General features: G+C 45.2%; 1 protein-coding gene across 1 annotated transcript in view; it reads right to left on the reverse strand.

Moving 5' to 3' along the window:
- The window catches only part of LOC145659431 (NACHT, LRR and PYD domains-containing protein 3-like), a 105,714-nt gene extending 83,400 nt beyond the window's left edge, over window positions 1–22,314 (reverse strand). Inside the window, exons 1-6 of the mRNA XM_081722064.1 lie at window positions 22,049–22,314; window positions 18,290–18,368; window positions 16,735–17,854; window positions 16,233–16,516; window positions 15,744–15,773; window positions 12,468–14,259 (exon numbers count right to left, since the gene is read on the reverse strand). Coding sequence (XP_081578190.1) covers window positions 12,468–14,259; window positions 15,744–15,773; window positions 16,233–16,516; window positions 16,735–16,745 — 2,117 coding nt within the window. The 5' untranslated portion in view covers window positions 16,746–17,854; window positions 18,290–18,368; window positions 22,049–22,314. The remainder of the gene's footprint in view (window positions 1–12,467; window positions 14,260–15,743; window positions 15,774–16,232; window positions 16,517–16,734; window positions 17,855–18,289; window positions 18,369–22,048) is intronic.
- Between the last annotated feature and the right edge of the window lie 569 nt (window positions 22,315–22,883).

Consider the following 22,883-nt stretch of genomic DNA (forward strand, 5'->3'; position numbering starts at 1 on the left):
ACAGGCAGAGCACCAACCATCGCTGGACACGCACGCATACACAGGCAGAGCACCAACCATCGCTGGACACGCACGCATACACAGGCAGAGCACCAACCATCGCTGGACACGCACGCATACACAGGCAGAGCACCAACCATCGCTGGACACGCACGCATACACAGGCAGAGCACCAACCATCGCTGGACACGCACGCATACACAGGCAGAGCACCAACCATCGCTGGACACGCACGCATACACAGGCAGAGCACCAACCATCGCTGGACACGCACGCATACACAGGCAGAGCACCAACCATCGCTGGACACGCACGCATACACAGGCAGAGCACCAACCATCGCTGGACACGCACGCATACACAGGCAGAGCACCAACCATCGCTGGACACGCACGCATACACAGGCAGAGCACCAACCATCGCTGGACACGCACGCATACACAGGCAGAGCACCAACCATCGCTGGACACGCACGCATACACAGGCAGAGCACCAACCATCGCTGGACACGCACGCATACACAGGCAGAGCACCAACCATCGCTGGACACGCACGCATACACAGGCAGAGCACCAACCATCGCTGGACACGCACGCATACACAGGCAGAGCACCAACCATCGCTGGACACGCACGCATACACAGGCAGAGCACCAACCATCGCTGGACACGCACGCATACACAGGCAGAGCACCAACCATCGCTGGACACGCACGCATACACAGGCAGAGCACCAACCATCGCTGGACACGCACGCATACACAGGCAGAGCACCAACCATCGCTGGACACGCACGCATACACAGGCAGAGCACCAACCATCGCTGGACACGCACGCATACACAGGCAGAGCACCAACCATCGCTGGACACGCACGCATACACAGGCAGAGCACCAACCATCGCTGGACACGCACGCATACACAGGCAGAGCACCAACCATCGCTGGACACGCACGCATACACAGGCAGAGCACCAACCATCGCTGGACACGCACGCATACACAGGCAGAGCACCAACCATCGCTGGACACGCACGCATACACAGGCAGAGCACCAACCATCGCTGGACACGCACGCATACACAGGCAGAGCACCAACCATCGCTGGACACGCACGCATACACAGGCAGAGCACCAACCATCGCTGGACACGCACGCATACACAGGCAGAGCACCAACCATCGCTGGACACGCACGCATACACAGGCAGAGCACCAACCATCGCTGGACACGCACGCATACACAGGCAGAGCACCAACCATCGCTGGACACGCACGCATACACAGGCAGAGCACCAACCATCGCTGGACACGCACGCATACACAGGCAGAGCACCAACCATCGCTGGACACGCACGCATACACAGGCAGAGCACCAACCATCGCTGGACACGCACGCATACACAGGCAGAGCACCAACCATCGCTGGACACGCACGCATACACAGGCAGAGCACCAACCATCGCTGGACACGCACGCATACACAGGCAGAGCACCAACCATCGCTGGACACGCACGCATACACAGGCAGAGCACCAACCATCGCTGGACACGCACGCATACACAGGCAGAGCACCAACCATCGCTGGACACGCACGCATACACAGGCAGAGCACCAACCATCGCTGGACACGCACGCATACACAGGCAGAGCACCAACCATCGCTGGACACGCACGCATACACAGGCAGAGCACCAACCATCGCTGGACACGCACGCATACACAGGCAGAGCACCAACCATCGCTGGACACGCACGCATACACAGGCAGAGCACCAACCATCGCTGGACACGCACGCATACACAGGCAGAGCACCAACCATCGCTGGACACGCACGCATACACAGGCAGAGCACCAACCATCGCTGGACACGCACGCATACACAGGCAGAGCACCAACCATCGCTGGACACGCACGCATACACAGGCAGAGCACCAACCATCGCTGGACACGCACGCATACACAGGCAGAGCACCAACCATCGCTGGACACGCACGCATACACAGGCAGAGCACCAACCATCGCTGGACACGCACGCATACACAGGCAGAGCACCAACCATCGCTGGACACGCACGCATACACAGGCAGAGCACCAACCATCGCTGGACACGCACGCATACACAGGCAGAGCACCAACCATCGCTGGACACGCACGCATACACAGGCAGAGCACCAACCATCGCTGGACACGCACGCATACACAGGCAGAGCACCAACCATCGCTGGACACGCACGCATACACAGGCAGAGCACCAACCATCGCTGGACACGCACGCATACACAGGCAGAGCACCAACCATCGCTGGACACGCACGCATACACAGGCAGAGCACCAACCATCGCTGGACACGCACGCATACACAGGCAGAGCACCAACCATCGCTGGACACGCACGCATACACAGGCAGAGCACCAACCATCGCTGGACACGCACGCATACACAGGCAGAGCACCAACCATCGCTGGACACGCACGCATACACAGGCAGAGCACCAACCATCGCTGGACACGCACGCATACACAGGCAGAGCACCAACCATCGCTGGACACGCACGCATACACAGGCAGAGCACCAACCATCGCTGGACACGCACGCATACACAGGCAGAGCACCAACCATCGCTGGACACGCACGCATACACAGGCAGAGCACCAACCATCGCTGGACACGCACGCATACACAGGCAGAGCACCAACCATCGCTGGACACGCACGCATACACAGGCAGAGCACCAACCATCGCTGGACACGCACGCATACACAGGCAGAGCACCAACCATCGCTGGACACGCACGCATACACAGGCAGAGCACCAACCATCGCTGGACACGCACGCATACACAGGCAGAGCACCAACCATCGCTGGACACGCACGCATACACAGGCAGAGCACCAACCATCGCTGGACACGCACGCATACACAGGCAGAGCACCAACCATCGCTGGACACGCACGCATACACAGGCAGAGCACCAACCATCGCTGGACACGCACGCATACACAGGCAGAGCACCAACCATCGCTGGACACGCACGCATACACAGGCAGAGCACCAACCATCGCTGGACACGCACGCATACACAGGCAGAGCACCAACCATCGCTGGACACGCACGCATACACAGGCAGAGCACCAACCATCGCTGGACACGCACGCATACACAGGCAGAGCACCAACCATCGCTGGACACGCACGCATACACAGGCAGAGCACCAACCATCGCTGGACACGCACGCATACACAGGCAGAGCACCAACCATCGCTGGACACGCACGCATACACAGGCAGAGCACCAACCATCGCTGGACACGCACGCATACACAGGCAGAGCACCAACCATCGCTGGACACGCACGCATACACAGGCAGAGCACCAACCATCGCTGGACACGCACGCATACACAGGCAGAGCACCAACCATCGCTGGACACGCACGCATACACAGGCAGAGCACCAACCATCGCTGGACACGCACGCATACACAGGCAGAGCACCAACCATCGCTGGACACGCACGCATACACAGGCAGAGCACCAACCATCGCTGGACACGCACGCATACACAGGCAGAGCACCAACCATCGCTGGACACGCACGCATACACAGGCAGAGCACCAACCATCGCTGGACACGCACGCATACACAGGCAGAGCACCAACCATCGCTGGACACGCACGCATACACAGGCAGAGCACCAACCATCGCTGGACACGCACGCATACACAGGCAGAGCACCAACCATCGCTGGACACGCACGCATACACAGGCAGAGCACCAACCATCGCTGGACACGCACGCATACACAGGCAGAGCACCAACCATCGCTGGACACGCACGCATACACAGGCAGAGCACCAACCATCGCTGGACACGCACGCATACACAGGCAGAGCACCAACCATCGCTGGACACGCACGCATACACAGGCAGAGCACCAACCATCGCTGGACACGCACGCATACACAGGCAGAGCACCAACCATCGCTGGACACGCACGCATACACAGGCAGAGCACCAACCATCGCTGGACACGCACGCATACACAGGCAGAGCACCAACCATCGCTGGACACGCACGCATACACAGGCAGAGCACCAACCATCGCTGGACACGCACGCATACACAGGCAGAGCACCAACCATCGCTGGACACGCACGCATACACAGGCAGAGCACCAACCATCGCTGGACACGCACGCATACACAGGCAGAGCACCAACCATCGCTGGACACGCACGCATACACAGGCAGAGCACCAACCATCGCTGGACACGCACGCATACACAGGCAGAGCACCAACCATCGCTGGACACGCACGCATACACAGGCAGAGCACCAACCATCGCTGGACACGCACGCATACACAGGCAGAGCACCAACCATCGCTGGACACGCACGCATACACAGGCAGAGCACCAACCATCGCTGGACACGCACGCATACACAGGCAGAGCACCAACCATCGCTGGACACGCACGCATACACAGGCAGAGCACCAACCATCGCTGGACACGCACGCATACACAGGCAGAGCACCAACCATCGCTGGACACGCACGCATACACAGGCAGAGCACCAACCATCGCTGGACACGCACGCATACACAGGCAGAGCACCAACCATCGCTGGACACGCACGCATACACAGGCAGAGCACCAACCATCGCTGGACACGCACGCATACACAGGCAGAGCACCAACCATCGCTGGACACGCACGCATACACAGGCAGAGCACCAACCATCGCTGGACACGCACGCATACACAGGCAGAGCACCAACCATCGCTGGACACGCACGCATACACAGGCAGAGCACCAACCATCGCTGGACACGCACGCATACACAGGCAGAGCACCAACCATCGCTGGACACGCACGCATACACAGGCAGAGCACCAACCATCGCTGGACACGCACGCATACACAGGCAGAGCACCAACCATCGCTGGACACGCACGCATACACAGGCAGAGCACCAACCATCGCTGGACACGCACGCATACACAGGCAGAGCACCAACCATCGCTGGACACGCACGCATACACAGGCAGAGCACCAACCATCGCTGGACACGCACGCATACACAGGCAGAGCACCAACCATCGCTGGACACGCACGCATACACAGGCAGAGCACCAACCATCGCTGGACACGCACGCATACACAGGCAGAGCACCAACCATCGCTGGACACGCATACACAGGCAGAGCACCAACCATCGCTGGACACGCATACACAGGCAGAGCACCAACCATCGCTGGACACGCATAGACAGGCAGAGCACCAACCATCGCTGGACACGCATAGACAGGCAGAGCACCAACCATCGCTGGACACGCATAGACAGGCAGAGCACCAACCATCGCTGGACACGCATAGACAGGCAGAGCACCAACCATCGCTGGACACGCATACACAGGCAGAGCACCAACCATCGCTGGACACGCATACACAGGCAGAGCACCAACCATCGCTGGACACGCATACACAGGCAGAGCACCAACCATCGCTGGACACGCATAGACAGGCAGAGCACCAACCATCGCTGGACACGCATAGACAGGCAGAGCACCAACCATCGCTGGACACGCATAGACAGGCAGAGCACCAACCATCGCTGGACACGCATAGACAGGCAGAGCACCAACCATCGCTGGACACGCATAGACAGGCAGAGCACCAACCATCGCTGGACACGCATAGACAGGCAGAGCACCAACCATAGCTGGACACGCATAGACAGGCAGAGCACCAACCATAGCTGGACACGCATAGACAGGCAGAGCACCAACCATAGCTGGACACGCATAGACAGGCAGAGCACCAACCATAGCTGGACACGCATAGACAGGCAGAGCACCAACCATAGCTGGACACGCATAGACAGGCAGAGCACCAACCATAGCTGGACACGCATAGACAGGCAGAGCACCAACCATAGCTGGACACGCATAGACAGGCAGAGCACCAACCATAGCTGGACACGCATAGACAGGCAGAGCACCAACCATAGCTGGACACGCATAGACAGGCAGAGCACCAACCATAGCTGGACACGCATAGACAGGCAGAGCACCAACCATAGCTGGACACGCATAGACAGGCAGAGCACCAACCATAGCTGGACACGCATAGACAGGCAGAGCACCAACCATAGCTGGACACGCATAGACAGGCAGAGCACCAACCATAGCTGGACATGCATAGACAGGCAGAGCACCAACCATAGCTGGACATGCATAGACAGGCAGAGCACCAACCATAGCTGGACATGCATAGACAGGCAGAGCACCAACCATAGCTGGACATGCATAGACAGGCAGAGCACCAACCATAGCTGGACATGCATAGACAGGCAGAGCACCAACCATAGCTGGACATGCATAGACAGGCAGAGCACCAACCATAGCTGGACATGCATAGACAGGCAGAGCACCAACCATAGCTGGACATGCATAGACAGGCAGAGCACCAACCATAGCTGGACATGCATAGACAGGCAGAGCACCAACCATAGCTGGACATGCATAGACAGGCAGAGCACCAACCATAGCTGGACATGCATAGACAGGCAGAGCACCAACCATAGCTGGACATGCATAGACAGGCAGAGCACCAACCATAGCTGGACATGCATAGACAGGCAGAGCACCAACCATAGCTGGACATGCATAGACAGGCAGAGCACCAACCATAGCTGGACATGCATAGACAGGCAGAGCACCAACCATAGCTGGACATGCATAGACAGGCAGAGCACCAACCATAGCTGGACATGCATAGACAGGCAGAGCACCAACCATAGCTGGACATGCATAGACAGGCAGAGCACCAACCATAGCTGGACATGCATAGACAGGCAGAGCACCAACCATAGCTGGACATGCATAGACAGGCAGAGCACCAACCATAGCTGGACATGCATAGACAGGCAGAGCACCAACCATAGCTGGACATGCATAGACAGGCAGAGCACCAACCATAGCTGGACATGCATAGACAGGCAGAGCACCAACCATAGCTGGACATGCATAGACAGGCAGAGCACCAACCATAGCTGGACATGCATAGACAGGCAGAGCACCAACCATAGCTGGACATGCATAGACAGGCAGAGCACCAACCATAGCTGGACATGCATAGACAGGCAGAGCACCAACCATAGCTGGACATGCATAGACAGGCAGAGCACCAACCATAGCTGGACATGCATAGACAGGCAGAGCACCAACCATAGCTGGACATGCATAGACAGGCAGAGCACCAACCATAGCTGGACATGCATAGACAGGCAGAGCACCAACCATAGCTGGACATGCATAGACAGGCAGAGCACCAACCATAGCTGGACATGCATAGACAGGCAGAGCACCAACCATAGCTGGACATGCATAGACAGGCAGAGCACCAACCATAGCTGGACATGCATAGACAGGCAGAGCACCAACCATAGCTGGACATGCATAGACAGGCAGAGCACCAACCATAGCTGGACATGCATAGACAGGCAGAGCACCAACCATAGCTGGACATGCATAGACAGGCAGAGCACCAACCATAGCTGGACATGCATAGACAGGCAGAGCACCAACCATAGCTGGACATGCATAGACACAGAGCACCAACCATAGCTGGACATGCATAGACACAGAGCACCAACCATAGCTGGACATGCATAGACACAGAGCACCAACCATAGCTGGACATGCATAGACACAGAGCACCAACCATAGCTGGACATGCATAGACACAGAGCACCAACCATAGCTGGACATGCATAGACACAGAGCACCAACCATAGCTGGACATGCATACACACAGAGCACCAACCATAGCTGGACATGCATACACACAGAGCACCAACCATAGCTGGACATGCATACACACAGAGCACCAACCATAGCTGGACATGCATACACACAGAGCACCAACCATAGCTGGACATGCATACACACAGAGCACCAACCATAGCTGGACATGCATACACACAGAGCACCAACCATAGCTGGACATGCATACACACAGAGCACCAACCATAGCTGGACATGCATACACACAGAGCACCAACCATAGCTGGACATACATACACACAGAGCACCAACCATAGCTGGACATACATACACACAGAGCACCAACCATAGCTGGACATACATACACACTGAGCACCAACCATAGCTGGACATGCATACACACAGAGCACCAACCATAGCTGGACATACATACACACAGAGCACCAACCATAGCTGGACATACATACACACTGAGCACCAACCATAGCTGGACATACATACACACTGAGCACCAACCATCCCTGGATATACATACACAAAGCACCAACCATCCCTGGACATACATACACAAAGCACCAACCATCCCTGGACATACATACACAAAGCACCAACCATCCCTGGACATACATACACAAAGCACCAACCATCCCTGGACATACATAGACACAGAGCACCAACCATCACAGAACATACATACACACACACAGTACCAACCACCACTGAACAAATACATTCAAAGAGGACAATTTAGAATATACAATCAACCTAACTTCCATATTTATGTACTGTGAGAGGAAACCAGAGACCCTGGAGGAAACCCCCATTGACACAGGAAGCATTAATTTGCATAATGATGGATCTCAATTTGCATATATTGAATAATGTATGTTTGAACATAGTGGTGGAGATTTGAAACGCTATTCTGTAAAGAAGGTGGGGCGATTACATAACCACTTCTGAAAACTGCATAAAAATGTGTGTTGTGTGTGATTGTTAGACATATTCCAGACTATGCCTCGTTTGTAATATTGAGCTCAGAATAAAGATGAGACTGGCTATTCTCTTCAATTAATTCCAGAGTCTGCATCTTTATTTTCTATTTAAAGTTTACTTAATGAAATTACTGGAATGTGGGAAAAATTTAGGAATGACAAGACTCATGTTTAGTATGTGATCTAAAGACCACTGGTGCTTGAATTAACTGTGTAATGCAGTAATGCCCCTAGTGGGCCTACCAGTGGGCCCACCGGTGGGCCCAAACTGGCATACTTAAATCACTTGATTTAAGTGCATTTATCAACATAACATTTCTTAGGACTAATACAAGTACCTGCTTACCAACTTTCAGCCGTCTACATACATCCGTTCGCCAGAAATCCCACGCTGAATACACCGTGTGCACTGTTGTGCCAGGCCTTTTAATTGGCCTTTTAACCCCCTTATGCACCAACGCCCCCTAGCGGGCCAGTGGGCAGGCCCAAACTGTCATGCTCAAATAAATTACTTGATAACATCGAATATTCTTAAAGGACAGTACATTTATTAACATAACATTTCTTAGGACTAATACCTGCTTACCGATTTTCAGATGTCTACATGCATCCGCTCGCCAGAAATTGCACACTGAAGACACCGCATTTTTCGAGTAAAATTTCCACAAAAATGTGCCTGTCCTTTTAAGTTGCCTTTTAAAACATCCTTCCGGTATAAGATAAGTTCAGATTTTGTCATAGTAAATTCAATTACCATCAAAACAACTGCGTGACATGTTTAAATGGTCTACAGAGTGTTAGTAAGGTTCTTTAATTGCATGCTTACTTCTTTGCGTAGAAACAAAGTTTTTCTTTCGTTTCGGTTCCTTCGTAACAAACCCAAACTACGCAAGCCTTTGGTTAACTGAAAATGCATGCTACTGACATAAAACTGTTGCTGAATAGAGCGTTAGTCCCCCCTTTTCTATTTTATATTGATTTCTATTGACCATTGCCGTGCCATTGTCTTGGGGTGACAGCAATTCACACCTATGTGTGAAGGGGGAAGGGGCGGGTGACTAGCATTTACTTCCAGGTGTTTCCAAGTGTTTCTATGGCCATCCGTGTGATTGGCTGCTGATTCATCAAATAGAGGAGGCTTAGACGAAAACGTAGACCCCTCGGTCGCCTTATTTAGTCATCCCTTTAATGTTTAAAGACCTGCGTACTGTGTACTGTTGTTAGCAGATAGCATAGTGCATCAGTTTGGTGCTGTTTGGCACTGTTTGGTGCTGTTTGGCGAAACTCGTACAACCATAAGAATGATTTGATGATTTTGCCAATACATTTGGACATCATGGAAATGAAGAGGTTTATTTTAGCTGAAGTTTATGTGGAGTTGTTTGGGTGCTGCTAGCATAGATTAGCTTTGCTGCTAGCATGGACAAGCATCAATGTTTGCATAGCAAATCACCGGATGTTTCCATTCACTGCTGGAAAATTCGTAATCTTGCTACATGTAATTTAGTGCATGAGTTAAAATGAATCTCCAGCATCAATAGACACATTATACACCCAAAAATCAGAGGTGTTTTATTTATTTATTTATTTACATTTTCTTCTGTATTAGATGAGCTCATATGGAACCTAAATGATGGACAAATAAGCCTGGATGTGAATGGATGTCTTGTCCCAAGTGTCTACTTCAAATTGAATCCTGAATGATCATTGTGCTATGTGTACAATTTCAGGTAACTAGTGTTAAAGTGAAAAAGTACAAATGGTTCAAAAATGATCTTAAATCTGCAGGTGTATAGACAGGGCTCTGGGTATAGGAAAGACTCAGCTTCAGCTTGTAACCATACTTTATGGTCCTAATATTATCTCATAACTGTAACCATACTTTAGACTTAATCCTCTCATAACATCTCATAATTAACTTGTCATAATCCTATCTCATTATTGTTAAATTTCAGTTAAATTTGAACCAGACTTTAAAATTCTCTTATTAACATGTAAAGCACTAAATGGTCTGGTTTTCAGTATCTGAGTGAACCTGCTGTATACTATCTCACCTAATATGTTTACAGAGCAATTTATCAGGTAGTACCACAGTGGAACATTACTCCTGAACAGTGTTTCCAGCTGGTGGACCCCTACAGTTCCAGTTGAGCTTACAATATACATCTGTAATTCACAAACAGGCCCCTTAACTTCACAATACCCCTTAACAGCCTAAACACACACATTGAGTTTACACTACACATCTGTAATTCACAAACAGGCCCCTTAACTTCACAATACCCCCTAACAGCCTAAACACACACATTGAGTTTACACTACACATCTGTAATTCACAAACAGTCCCCTTAACTTCACAATACCCCTTAACAGCCTAAACACACACATTGAGTTTACACTACACATCTGTAATTCACAAACATGCCCCTTAACTTCACAATACCCCTTAACAGCCTAAACACACACATTGAGTTTACACTACACATCTGTAATTCACAAACAGTCCCCTTTACTTTACAATACCCCTCACCAGCCTAAACACACACATTGAGTTTACACTACACATCTGTAATTCACAAACAGGCCCCTTAACTTCACAATACCCCTTAACAGCCTAAACGCACACATTGAGTTTACACTACACATCTGTAATTCACAAACAGTCCCCTTTACTTTACAATACCCCTCACCAGCCTAAACACATGCTAATTCATGTTTATTTATGCTCCTTTTATAACAAGTCTCATTCAGGGGTGACAAACCAACTAATGGTTCCTAACTTTCAAACATGAATTTTCAATGACTTATAACCTTAAAATCTTAAATGTGAAAGTAATTCCATACAAATCTGCTAAAATAGACTGTCCTAGAATAAACATCTGTTAGATAGTATGTGTAACACTATGTACTTACTGTCCTACACCAATGTGTGAAGGGGGAAGGGGGAGGGAGGGTGACTAGCATTTACTTCCAGGCATTTCCAAGAGTTTTCAGGGCAAGCTGCTTGATTGACAGCAGTTTCATCAAATAGAGGAGGCTTAGATGAAAACGTAGACCCCTCACTTGCCTTGTTTAGTCATCCCTTTAATGCTTAAAGGTCTGCGCACTGTGTACTGTCAGTGCTTCAGTTTTAGTATGTGTAACACTATGTACTGTTAGACTATGTATAACCTGTTAGACTATCAGTTTCAATATATATATTCTCTGTCGCTGTTCACACACACACACACACACACACACACACACACACACGCACACAATATATATATTATCTGTCTCTGTTAAAAAAAAAATACAGAGCTGCTTGCTGAACACTCCTGTGTCTTGACTGAATGTGGCTTTCTGAGTGTTTGCCAGAGAAACCAGTGGGACTTTTGAATTACAGAATGACAGTCATGTGTTGCATTCCAACTGGTAGGAAGACACTGCAGTCATTCTGGAATGCACTGGTCTGCTCTTAAGATAAAGGCTTGTCTGTTCTTTAATGTTGTGGCTGTCAGAAAAGCCATTCCCCAAAGTTCACCATTCAAAATATACTTACAGTACAACCTTTTACCACTAGAAATGAAAATTGTTGTTCACTTTGCTCTGACTGAGAAATACATTCACATAATTTGATTAGTTACAGAAAGAGCTTCAACAATAAAAAACCTTTCCAATTAAAATTATTAATCCAAAAGATACTTACAGAGCTCGCCTGGTGTTTTTCAACACTGGAAATAATTCCCTCAGTCCTTTATCTGATGGCCTGAATTTCTTCAGCTCAAATTTCTCTTGAATCTCCTCTGACATCAGCAGCACAAACACCAGAGCTGAACACTGTGTAGATGAAAGTGTCTGTGTTGAGAGGTCTCTGGAGTTCAGGAAGGTCTGTATTTCACTTGTCAGAGAGTTGTCTTTCAGTTCACTCAAGCAGTGGAACAGATTGATAGTCTCTTCAAAGGATTTTGTTCTCTTGATGGTTTTCTTGATGTAGTTCACAGTCTCCTCTAAACTCTCTTCTCTGATGTCCAGTTCTGGGTGTAGACTTTTCAGGAGCCTCTGATTGGACTGTAGTGAGAGGCCGAAGAGGAAACGGAGGAAAAGGTCCAGGTGCCCATTTTCACTCCTCATGGCCTTACCTACTGCTGTCCTGAGCAGATCACACAGTCTGTGTTTTAACTTCCACTTAATTTTCTCCAGTGGGGTTTTAAGGAGTGGGTTGCCTTCATCCCTGAATGTTAGGAACACAAATACAGCAGCAAGAAACTCCTGGAAGCTTAAATGCACAAAGCTGTAGATCTTCCCCTCCTGTTTAAAAATTTGCGTACAAATTCCAGAGTACACTAAAGCCTCACAGACATCAATACCACATTCTTCCAGATCTTTCTCATAGAACAGAAGTTGTCCTTTTTGCAGCTGAAGAAAGGCTAACTTTCCAAGCTTCACAATATCCAGCACCTCTGCTCTTTTTGTCTCAGATGAAACTGCATTGTTGGTGCTTTGCTTTGTGTTGTATTTCTTAGTCTTTTGATCTGTGAAAAACAGCAGGAAATGTAGGTACATTTCTGTCAGAGTTGTTGGAGCATTTTTCATGTCCACACCTTCCTTCAGCATTTTCTGAAACACGGTGGCTGAGATCCTGCAGACAACAGGTATGTGACACAAGATATGAAGGCTTCTTGCAGTCTTAATGTGTGATATAATTCTGCTGGCTTGATCTTCATCTCTGATTCTCTTCCTGAAGTACTCCTCCTTCTGTGGGTCATTGAATCCACGGATTTCTGTAACAGGGTTAAAGTATTGGTCATTTATCTTACTGACTGCTGCAGGTCGTGAAGTGATCCAGAGGAGAGCAGAAGGAAGCAGTTCTCCATTTATGAGGTTGGTTATTAGTTTATCAAGAGTAGTCTTTTCATTCACATTAGATACCTTCTTCTGATGAAGATCTAGAAGAATTCTACTTTCATCCAATCCATCCAGTATGAAAAGCAGCCTATGTTTTTCATTTAATATCTCCTTTTCTTCTCCAGAACAGAGCTCTTTATGGAAGTAAAGAAGTAGTTCTGAGAGGCTGTACTTTTCATCCTTAATCAAGTTCAGCTCTCGAAATGGGAGGTATATGATGAAATCTATGTCCTGGTTGCACTTCTCTTCAGCCCAGTCAAGAATGAACTTGTGTACAGAGACTGTTTTTCCCACTCCAGCTATTCCCAATGTCAGGACTTTAGTACCATGCTTCTTTTTAGTAGACTGCACTTTGAAGAGGTCACTGAGTGTGATTGGTGTTTCTTCTGTTTTGGGGTAGAATTCCTCCACCTGTCTCACTTCATGCTTTGTGTTCACTCCTCCTGTGCATCCTTTGATCATGTAAACTTCAGTGTAAGTGTCTTTTATAGGCACACGATCACATTCTAGTGGAGCCTCCTCATACAACTTCTCAAATTTTTCCTTATATTTTATTTTCATTCTCCTACTACTGAGATCACTTTTTCTTCCACCTGTTAAAAAGTTGGAAGAAAACGTTGTGATTCATATAGCCTGTGAATAAGAAAAGTGCCTGTTTAGTATAGTTTCAAAATGTTAACTTTATATCATGTTCTCTCTGAAGTTTGTTTATCACTGTAGAGTAGAATAACTATCAGTAGTAGTAACAAATAAGGAGACATCAAAAAGACTCCAAATGAGAGTCAAAGTTTTGATTATTGTTATGAGATAGAACATTCTGTAATGGCTCAGTGAGTCCTTAACTGAATCAAGCTGGATTTTAGTTCTTACTTTCTGCAGCTTTGCTTTGCCTTCTCTCTTTGGTCAGTGCTACCTCCATTAGTTTATAACCACGGAGTGTGTACAGGGCTTTACTTGTGCACTAACTGTCTTATGTATGCTGGGCTGTAACAGGTTATATATGTCTACCAGTGTTCAGTGTGTTAATGAAGAAGTACTGAAACACTAAGGGAGAGGTGATGTGTCTACCAGTGCTCAGTGTGTTAATGAAGAGGTACTGAAACACTAAGCGAGAGGTAATGTGTCTACCAGTGTTTAGTGTGTTAATGAAGCGGTACTGAAACACTAAGGGAGAGGTGACGTGTCTACCAGTGCTCAGTGTGCTAATGAAGAGGTACTGAAACACTAAGGGAGAGGTGACGTGCCTACCAGTGCTCAGTGTGTTAATGAAGAGGTGCTAAAACACTCAGGGAGAGGTGTTGGGTCTACCAGTGCTCAGTGTGTTAATTAAGAGGTACTGAAACATTAAGGGAGAGGTGAAGTGTCTACCAGTGCTCAGTGTGAAGAGGTATTTTGTTCTTCATTGTTTGTATTGTTTCTGCTGTGCTGGATATCAACCAGAGGAGGACTCCCCCCATTATTTGTTTTGTCTCCCCTGAATGAGATTTGTTATGAAAAGAGCATAAATGAACATGATGCGTTTAGGCTGGGGAGAGATTTCTCACTACTATTGTGCTTTAACCTTCACAGTTCTGGTATGTAATAGAATTATTAAAAAAAAAAAAGTTTGTGCTGCCTTCAATAAAGATTTAAGTAGCTAGATCCAGGAAACTGCAATTCTTTTAGACTGTGTAATTATATTAACAGGTGTAACAACATTAAAGCTGTGCAGTAATTTTGAGATTTAATTATTGCCTGAACTATAATGTTGTGCAGTATCTGAGGGACTGTTTAATAACTGCAGTCTGACAGAAGTGTATGTAATGTATGTGATGTGTGTATGTGAATGATGTGAATGAGTAGTGTGTGTATGTGAATGATGATAGTAGTGTATGTGATGTATATGAATGATGACAGTAGTGTATGTGATGTGAGTATGTGAATGATGACAGTAGTGTATGTGATGTATGTCTGTGAATGACGACAGTAGTGTATGTGATGTGTGTATGTGAATGATGGCAGTAGTATATGTGATATTCATGTTGTTTAAAGTTGTAATATAATCTCATGCCTAAAGGTGTGACTGGGTTGAATTTACCTGCTGGAGTCTTAGCAGTCTTCTCTCCACCTGTGAGAGAAGACATCAGAGTAAAGAACAGAAAATATAAAACACAAAACCTACTTTATTAACTGTGAGTCCTGTGTGCATTTTTTGGTTGTGACTGCTATGTTTGAGAAGACCTGGACATTTGTTATTATGCATTTTGTAAGTTATACAGTCTGTGCCAAACACATTGTTCATCATTACTGGACTACATTTGTGATTTGCTCATGTTTAAACTGAGACTGACATCACTTTTCTCATTGTTGCTAATGAACATTTCTTATTCAAAACATATTGTTTGCAATGTTTGTTTATTAATATACCAGATTATTTTGAATTTTGTCTCATTCTACTTTGTAAATTAACTAAGCATTGTTTTCAACTTCACTCTTTGTCTATTGAGTTCACTAACAAAACAAAACCAAATGCTATGAGCATATAAAATCCTGAAATAGTGAGTTTAAAAAGTGAACATGATTTCACCTGCTTTATTTTCACTGTGTTGGATTCTCAGGGTCTCAGCCAGTTGGTTGTGGTTCATCTTCTTCAGGGTGATCAGTGTGATCTTCACAGCTCCATCTGGGTCATATTTCTGCACCATCTTGTCCACAGTGTCAAGTCTGTCTGTATTCTCCAGATGAGATTTTGGGATGCGTTTGTCATCTTCTACACTGTTGGTCAGATGCCACTGGAACTTCTTTAGGTCCTCTATCTTCAGCTCCTCTAGAATGTCCAGCAGTAGTTTTGAAATGTTGTCCATCCTGACTCTAGACAACAGACTCCAGATTACTGAAGGTTCACAAACATGTTCAATGGTTTATGTTCACAGTGCAGGAATAGACAGAGGAGTGAATGTGAGTGTGTTGGGTGAAGTGTGCTGTGTGAGGGATGTGGAGAGGAGTGAATGTGTGTTGGGTGAAGTGTGCTGTGTGAGTGATGTGGAGAGGACTGAGTAAAGTGTTGATGTGTGTTCACTGGGTTTTACCTGTTTGTCATCTCTCACTACCGCTGTGTGGGTCTGTTATGAAAACACTGATAGTCTGAGGTCATACAGTCTGCTTGTTTTACTCTGAATACACATATTTAAATTCACATTTAAATTAGTGGGGCAGTTATTGATGATCTGCCCATCACTAATGTCACATGACTATAATAGATTATTTATTTTTACACAAACGGCACCATGGACATTGAAATGCCCATCAGTGACCACAAGATGGCAGTATAGAAACACATTTACAGACAGAAAAACATTGATTACGAAACAGCCTTACTGGTGGGGAAGGAGTTAATAGGCTTTCACAATTAAGAAAAAGCATTGGAATGTTACTGAATAAGATGTGAAATTCCGAGTGATACAATGAGATGATTTTCAAAGTTGTGTGATACACAAAATCAAACTATATATTTAGTTATCAGAGAACAGGCCTGTGAGGGTGAGATGGGAGTGATTAGATAACAGGCCTGTGAGGGTGAGATGGGAGTGATCACAGAACAGACCTGTGAGGGTGAGATGGGAGTGATCAGAGAACAGGCCTGTGAGGGTGAGATGGGAGTGATCAGAGAACAGGCCTGTGAGGGTGAGATGGCAGCCCACAGACTGCTGCTGGAAGGAGAACCAACCAACATGGAGGACCAGATGTGACAGGGATACAGACACTACACTGCCATACACCCAATCAACATGGAGGACAAGACTGTATGTGTATATGTATGTGTAATCAGACTGTATGTGTAGTACTGTAGACTGAGGTATGACCTGCACAATACTAATGGATGTGCCTTACAGTGCATTTGCACTGTTCTGGTGCAGACACACAGCACACAGCCCACCCAATACACAACACATAGCCCATGGGCCAGATTCACAATACACAACACAACTAACAGCCTGTGGGTCTGACAGCCCAGTGACACTCAAACTGACTCAACAAAAATATATATATAAAAATTATGTATTCTTACTCAAATTCATCACAAATTCAATGAGACAGTTTAATGAATATGTGAAACAGTGCCCCCTAGTGATTAGTTTCAAACATTGGAATTGTTCTCCTGACTTGTTTTCTCTTGGTTGTTCATGACCAATCTGAAACAACATTCAACTGAAACACAGCAGCAATAAACAGGTTAATCCACATTATTTCAGAGGTTGCACGTGTTTATCAAAAAGAAGTAGTAGTTACGAGTAAAAAATGTTGATCTTAAACACAGGAAATTTAACCCAGAAACAAATATGTGAGGAAGTATGTAAACATGTAATGAAAATGTTTGTGGCTCTGTTATAGGTGTCTGCGTGAAATCGACCCTTGGTACAATAGTTATTAAAATCTGACAATTGTGATGGAGTTACCCAGTAAGAAAACTGATTTATCGAGGATTTAATAAGGATTCATTTGTTCACACACATTTACAGACACTCTTCTCCAGAGTGGCTTACATGTGTATCAGTGTGACAGTACGTGTGCACCCTGTGAATCAAATGCAAGATGTAGGTGTTACTAGCACCCTAATTTCTTTACTTAAGGTCAGAGCCTTACCTGAGTTACAGGAGACCACACAACCAGCAGAGTCTTGGTAAATGTCTTAGTTTATCTGTTATGGTGCATCTTTGCAGACCTGTAGAAAACAACAGAGAAAATCTGTATGAAGATTTCAGAAAGTGTTAGTGTCTTGAGGGGGATCAAAAGACTGTATGTTATATCCAGTATATACACACATACAGACAGTAAAGACAGCTATATATCATATACAGTATATACACACATACAGACAGTAAAGACAGCTATATATCATATACAGTATATACACACATACAGACAGTAAAGACAGTTGTAAGTCATTTCCAGAATATACATACAGACAGTAAAGATACATGTATGTCATATACAGTATATATACACACATACAGACAATAAAGACAGTTGTACGTCAAATACAAGTATATACATACAGACAGTAAAGACAGCGGAATGTAATATGCAGTATGTACATACAGACAGTAAAGACAGCTGTAAGTCAGATACACATACATATAAACACACAGACAATAAAGACAGGTGTATGTCATATACAGTATAAACATACATAAAGACTATAATGACAGCTGTATGTCACATACAGTACATACATACAGACAGTAGACAGCTGTATGTCTTATACAGTATATACACACAGACAGTAAATACAGCTGTATGTCATTTACAGTATATACATACAGACAGTAAATACAGCTGTATGTCAAATAATGTATAATGTCACGTTCAGTCCCTTCCATCTTCCGTGTTCCGTGTTTTCCTTGTCTTGTGTTTAGTTCCGTTCCATAGTTTCGTTTTGTGCTCACCTTGTTTGATTGCTTACACCTGTCCCTCGTTTCTAGTTTTGGTGAAATTCATGCATTTAATCCCTGTTGTGTGCCTTGGTTGTTGCTGTTCATTGTTTGAATGATTTGTGTATGTGTTTAGTTCATTGAATGTTTGCATGTTTATTTTTATGGTTTTGTTGGTTTGTACTCCGTGTTTCTTAGCCATGAGTTTTCCCTAGCCTTAGTTATAGCCTGCTTCCCAGTTTGCCTTCGTGTGTTTATTTTGTCTACTTATATATCCCCGTGCTCTCCGTGTTGGCTCTTTGAGCCTAGACTACGATAACAACTCTGATTTTGGATTTGGGCATAATAAATCTCGCTCCTCTCCGCACATGCGTCCGCCTCCTTATCGCTCAACATTACATATAAATATACATACAGACTATAAAGACAGCGGTATATTATATACAGTATATACATCACACATCCAGACAATAAAGACATACTGTATATAAACATATACAGACAATAGAAGACAGCTGTATGTCATATACATTATATACATGCAGACAGTAAAGACAGCTATGTCATATACAGTATAAATATACAAACAGACAATAGACAGCTGTATGTCATATACAGAATATACATCATACATACAGACAGTAAAGACAGCTATGTCATATACAGTATGAACATACATACAGACAATAAACAGCTGTAGGCCATACATTATACATACGGACAATAAAGACAGCTGAGTGTCATATACAGTATAAAGAATACATAAAGACTGTAATGACAGCTGTATGTCACATACAGTACATACATACAGACAGTAAAGACAGCTGTATGTCTTATACAGTATATACACACAAACAGACAATAAAGACAGCTCTATGTCATAACGTATACACACACAAACCGACAGTAATGGTACCTGTAGGCCATACATTATACATACGGACAATAAAGACAGCTGAGTGTCATATACAATATATACACACAGACAATAAACACAGCTGTATGTCATATACAGTATATACATACAGACAGTAAAGACAGCTGTATGTCGAATACTGTATAAATATACATAAAGACAATAAAGACAGCCGTATGTCATATACAGTATATACATACAGACTGTAAAGACAGCTATGCAATATACAGTATAAACATAAATACAGACAGTAATGGTAGCTCTATGTCATATACAGTATATACATCACACATCCTGACAATAAAGACAGTTGTATGTCATATACTGTATATAAACATATAAAGACAATAGAAGACAGCTGTATGTCATATACAGTATATACATACATACAGACAATAAAGACAGCTGTATGTCATATACAGAATATACATCATACATATAGACATTAAAGACAGCTGTGTCACAGTATATCCACACATACAGACACTAAAGACAGCTGTATGTCATATGCATTATATACACAGACAGTAAATACAGCTGTATGTCAAATACAGTATATATGTAGACAGACAATAAAGACAGGTGTATATCATATACAGTATATACATGCATACTGTGGTGGAAATTCAATGAAACAGGGAGTCAGATGTGGATAATAAACAGACAATAAAGACAGCTGTATGTCATATACAGAATATATTTACAGACAGTAAAGACAGCTGTATGTCATATACTGTATAAACATAGATGATTTTCTGGATATATGGCTTGTACTTTGAATTACATCTATGGACTACGTGTGTTCTCTAATAAACTGCATTCCCCATACTGTGACTCTGTCTCCGCTTGCGCTCAGAACATTTCAAAGACATATGGAAAGTTCACATACATTTCTAAAGAGGGACTCTCAGAACTGTTCAGGTTGCGGAACCTGTTACATTCACTGAGGGAAACTGTGGATTCATAGTCCACACAATCAAATATCTTGTAGGATACATTAGAATTAATAAAGAATATTTTCCTTATTTGAGTTTGGTCTTGTTGCAACACTTTGTACAGGAAAGGTTCAAATCCAGTAGTCCAGGTATGTGGACTTTCCTGCAGATCTAGGTATTCTTGGATGTGAATTTGTCCTTAAGTTCATTCTGAACTTGTCCAGAATGCAGCAGCATGACTGGTCTTCAATTTTCTGAAGTTCACATTACTCCACTGCTGTGCTCCTTTCATTGACTTCCAGTAGCTGTACGCATCAGATTTAAAGCCTTGATGCTTGCCTACAAAGTCAAAAATGGACCAGCCCCTTCATACAAGAGGTCAATGGTCCTTGATTCGTACCTTGAGTACTTCGAACCTCAAGTAAGGTTTGGCTTGAAATACCGTGCTTCAGGTCTCATGGAAGACAAGCAACTAGACTATTTTCTGTCCTGGCTCCAAGATGGTGGAATAAACTCCCACTTGCTGTCCGGACAGCAGAGTCCCTTGCAGTCTTCAACCGCAGACTGAAGACCCAACTATTTGTGGAATATTTAAATGACAACTGACCCTGAGTAAATTAGTACTTATTGTAGGGTATTGTTTATTACACTGATGTTGTTTAACAAACCCTAGCACTTATTGTGTATTACACTTATCATTGTTTAAGATAGACCTTATGTATTTTGTACTTGTAGGCATCAGCAGTGATCCCTGTATTCTAGATCATTGGTATCTTGGACTCTAACCTACTGTACTGGCTAGGATGTTTTCTATGAGTAAATGACAAAGCAATTTTGCAAGTCATTCTGGATAAGAGCATCTTCTAAATACTATAATTACTGTAAATGTAAATATGATAGGCTTTCTGAATCTGGCCACATGGTTGGTTTTAGGAATCTGGCCGTATGATTGCTATTAGGAATCTGGCCATATAATTGGTATTAGGAATCTGGCCGTATGACTGGTTTTAGGAATGTGGCTAATGATTGGTATTAGGAATCTTACTGAAAGCCATAATTAATTACAGAGAGAAATACACAAGATTACAGCAATATCTATGAAGCATGGGAGCAGTGTTACCTTTACTGTTCAGTCTATAAGTCTTCAGGAAGAATGTCTGGATCTGTCTTCATCAGGATGTCCAGATTAATTAATTGTCAACACACTCACTTTAGCTACTGTTTCACTACTGAGTTTTCACTACTGTAGCAACATAACTGACCAATTGTTGATCATAACTGTTTATTACTACTATAAACACACCTGTACACACACTGTCTATTTCTTCACTGGAGTCCACCTGTACACATGCTCTGTTTCTTCACTGCAGTCCATCTGTACACACACTCTCTGTTTCTTTCCTGTTATGATCTGAACGATAATCTAGTTGCACCTTTTTTTTCTCTTTAGAAGGAGCCAAACCAGTATGAGCACATTTCAGTCCCATAACATCACAAGAGTGGAAGAACAAGTCTTGTTGTGAATATCATATCTCCCTCCATGTGTGTGTTTATACCATATGTCCATCTGTGTGTGCGTGTTGGGAAAAGAAGGAAGACACTAGAGCAGACATGGTGAGAACAGAAGACACAGGAAGACATGGAAGCAGATGCAGAAAACAAGAGAGAAACAACCATGATCACAGAGACAGACACAAATACAAATATGTAAACACCATGAATACTGTAAGAGGTGTATTAACACTGCGGGTGTTAACATCACTGTACAAGTGTTTAGATAACATTGGATGGGTAAAGTTAGCACTTCAGGTCACTACACTAACAGTGTAGGTTTTAATTCATACTGGGGATTTTTCTGTTTAAGTTCTGTTTGGAACTGAGACACAACCACTTGTCATCACCAGAAACCAGTTTAGCTGCTTGAAAAGAATGAAACACTTTCTATCAACATGTGT

Source organism: Electrophorus electricus, chromosome 1, assembly GCF_041902795.1.
Source record: "Electrophorus electricus isolate QZ-2024a chromosome 1, ASM4190279v1, whole genome shotgun sequence".
In the NCBI taxonomy this organism is placed as follows: Eukaryota; Metazoa; Chordata; class Actinopteri; order Gymnotiformes; family Gymnotidae; genus Electrophorus; species Electrophorus electricus.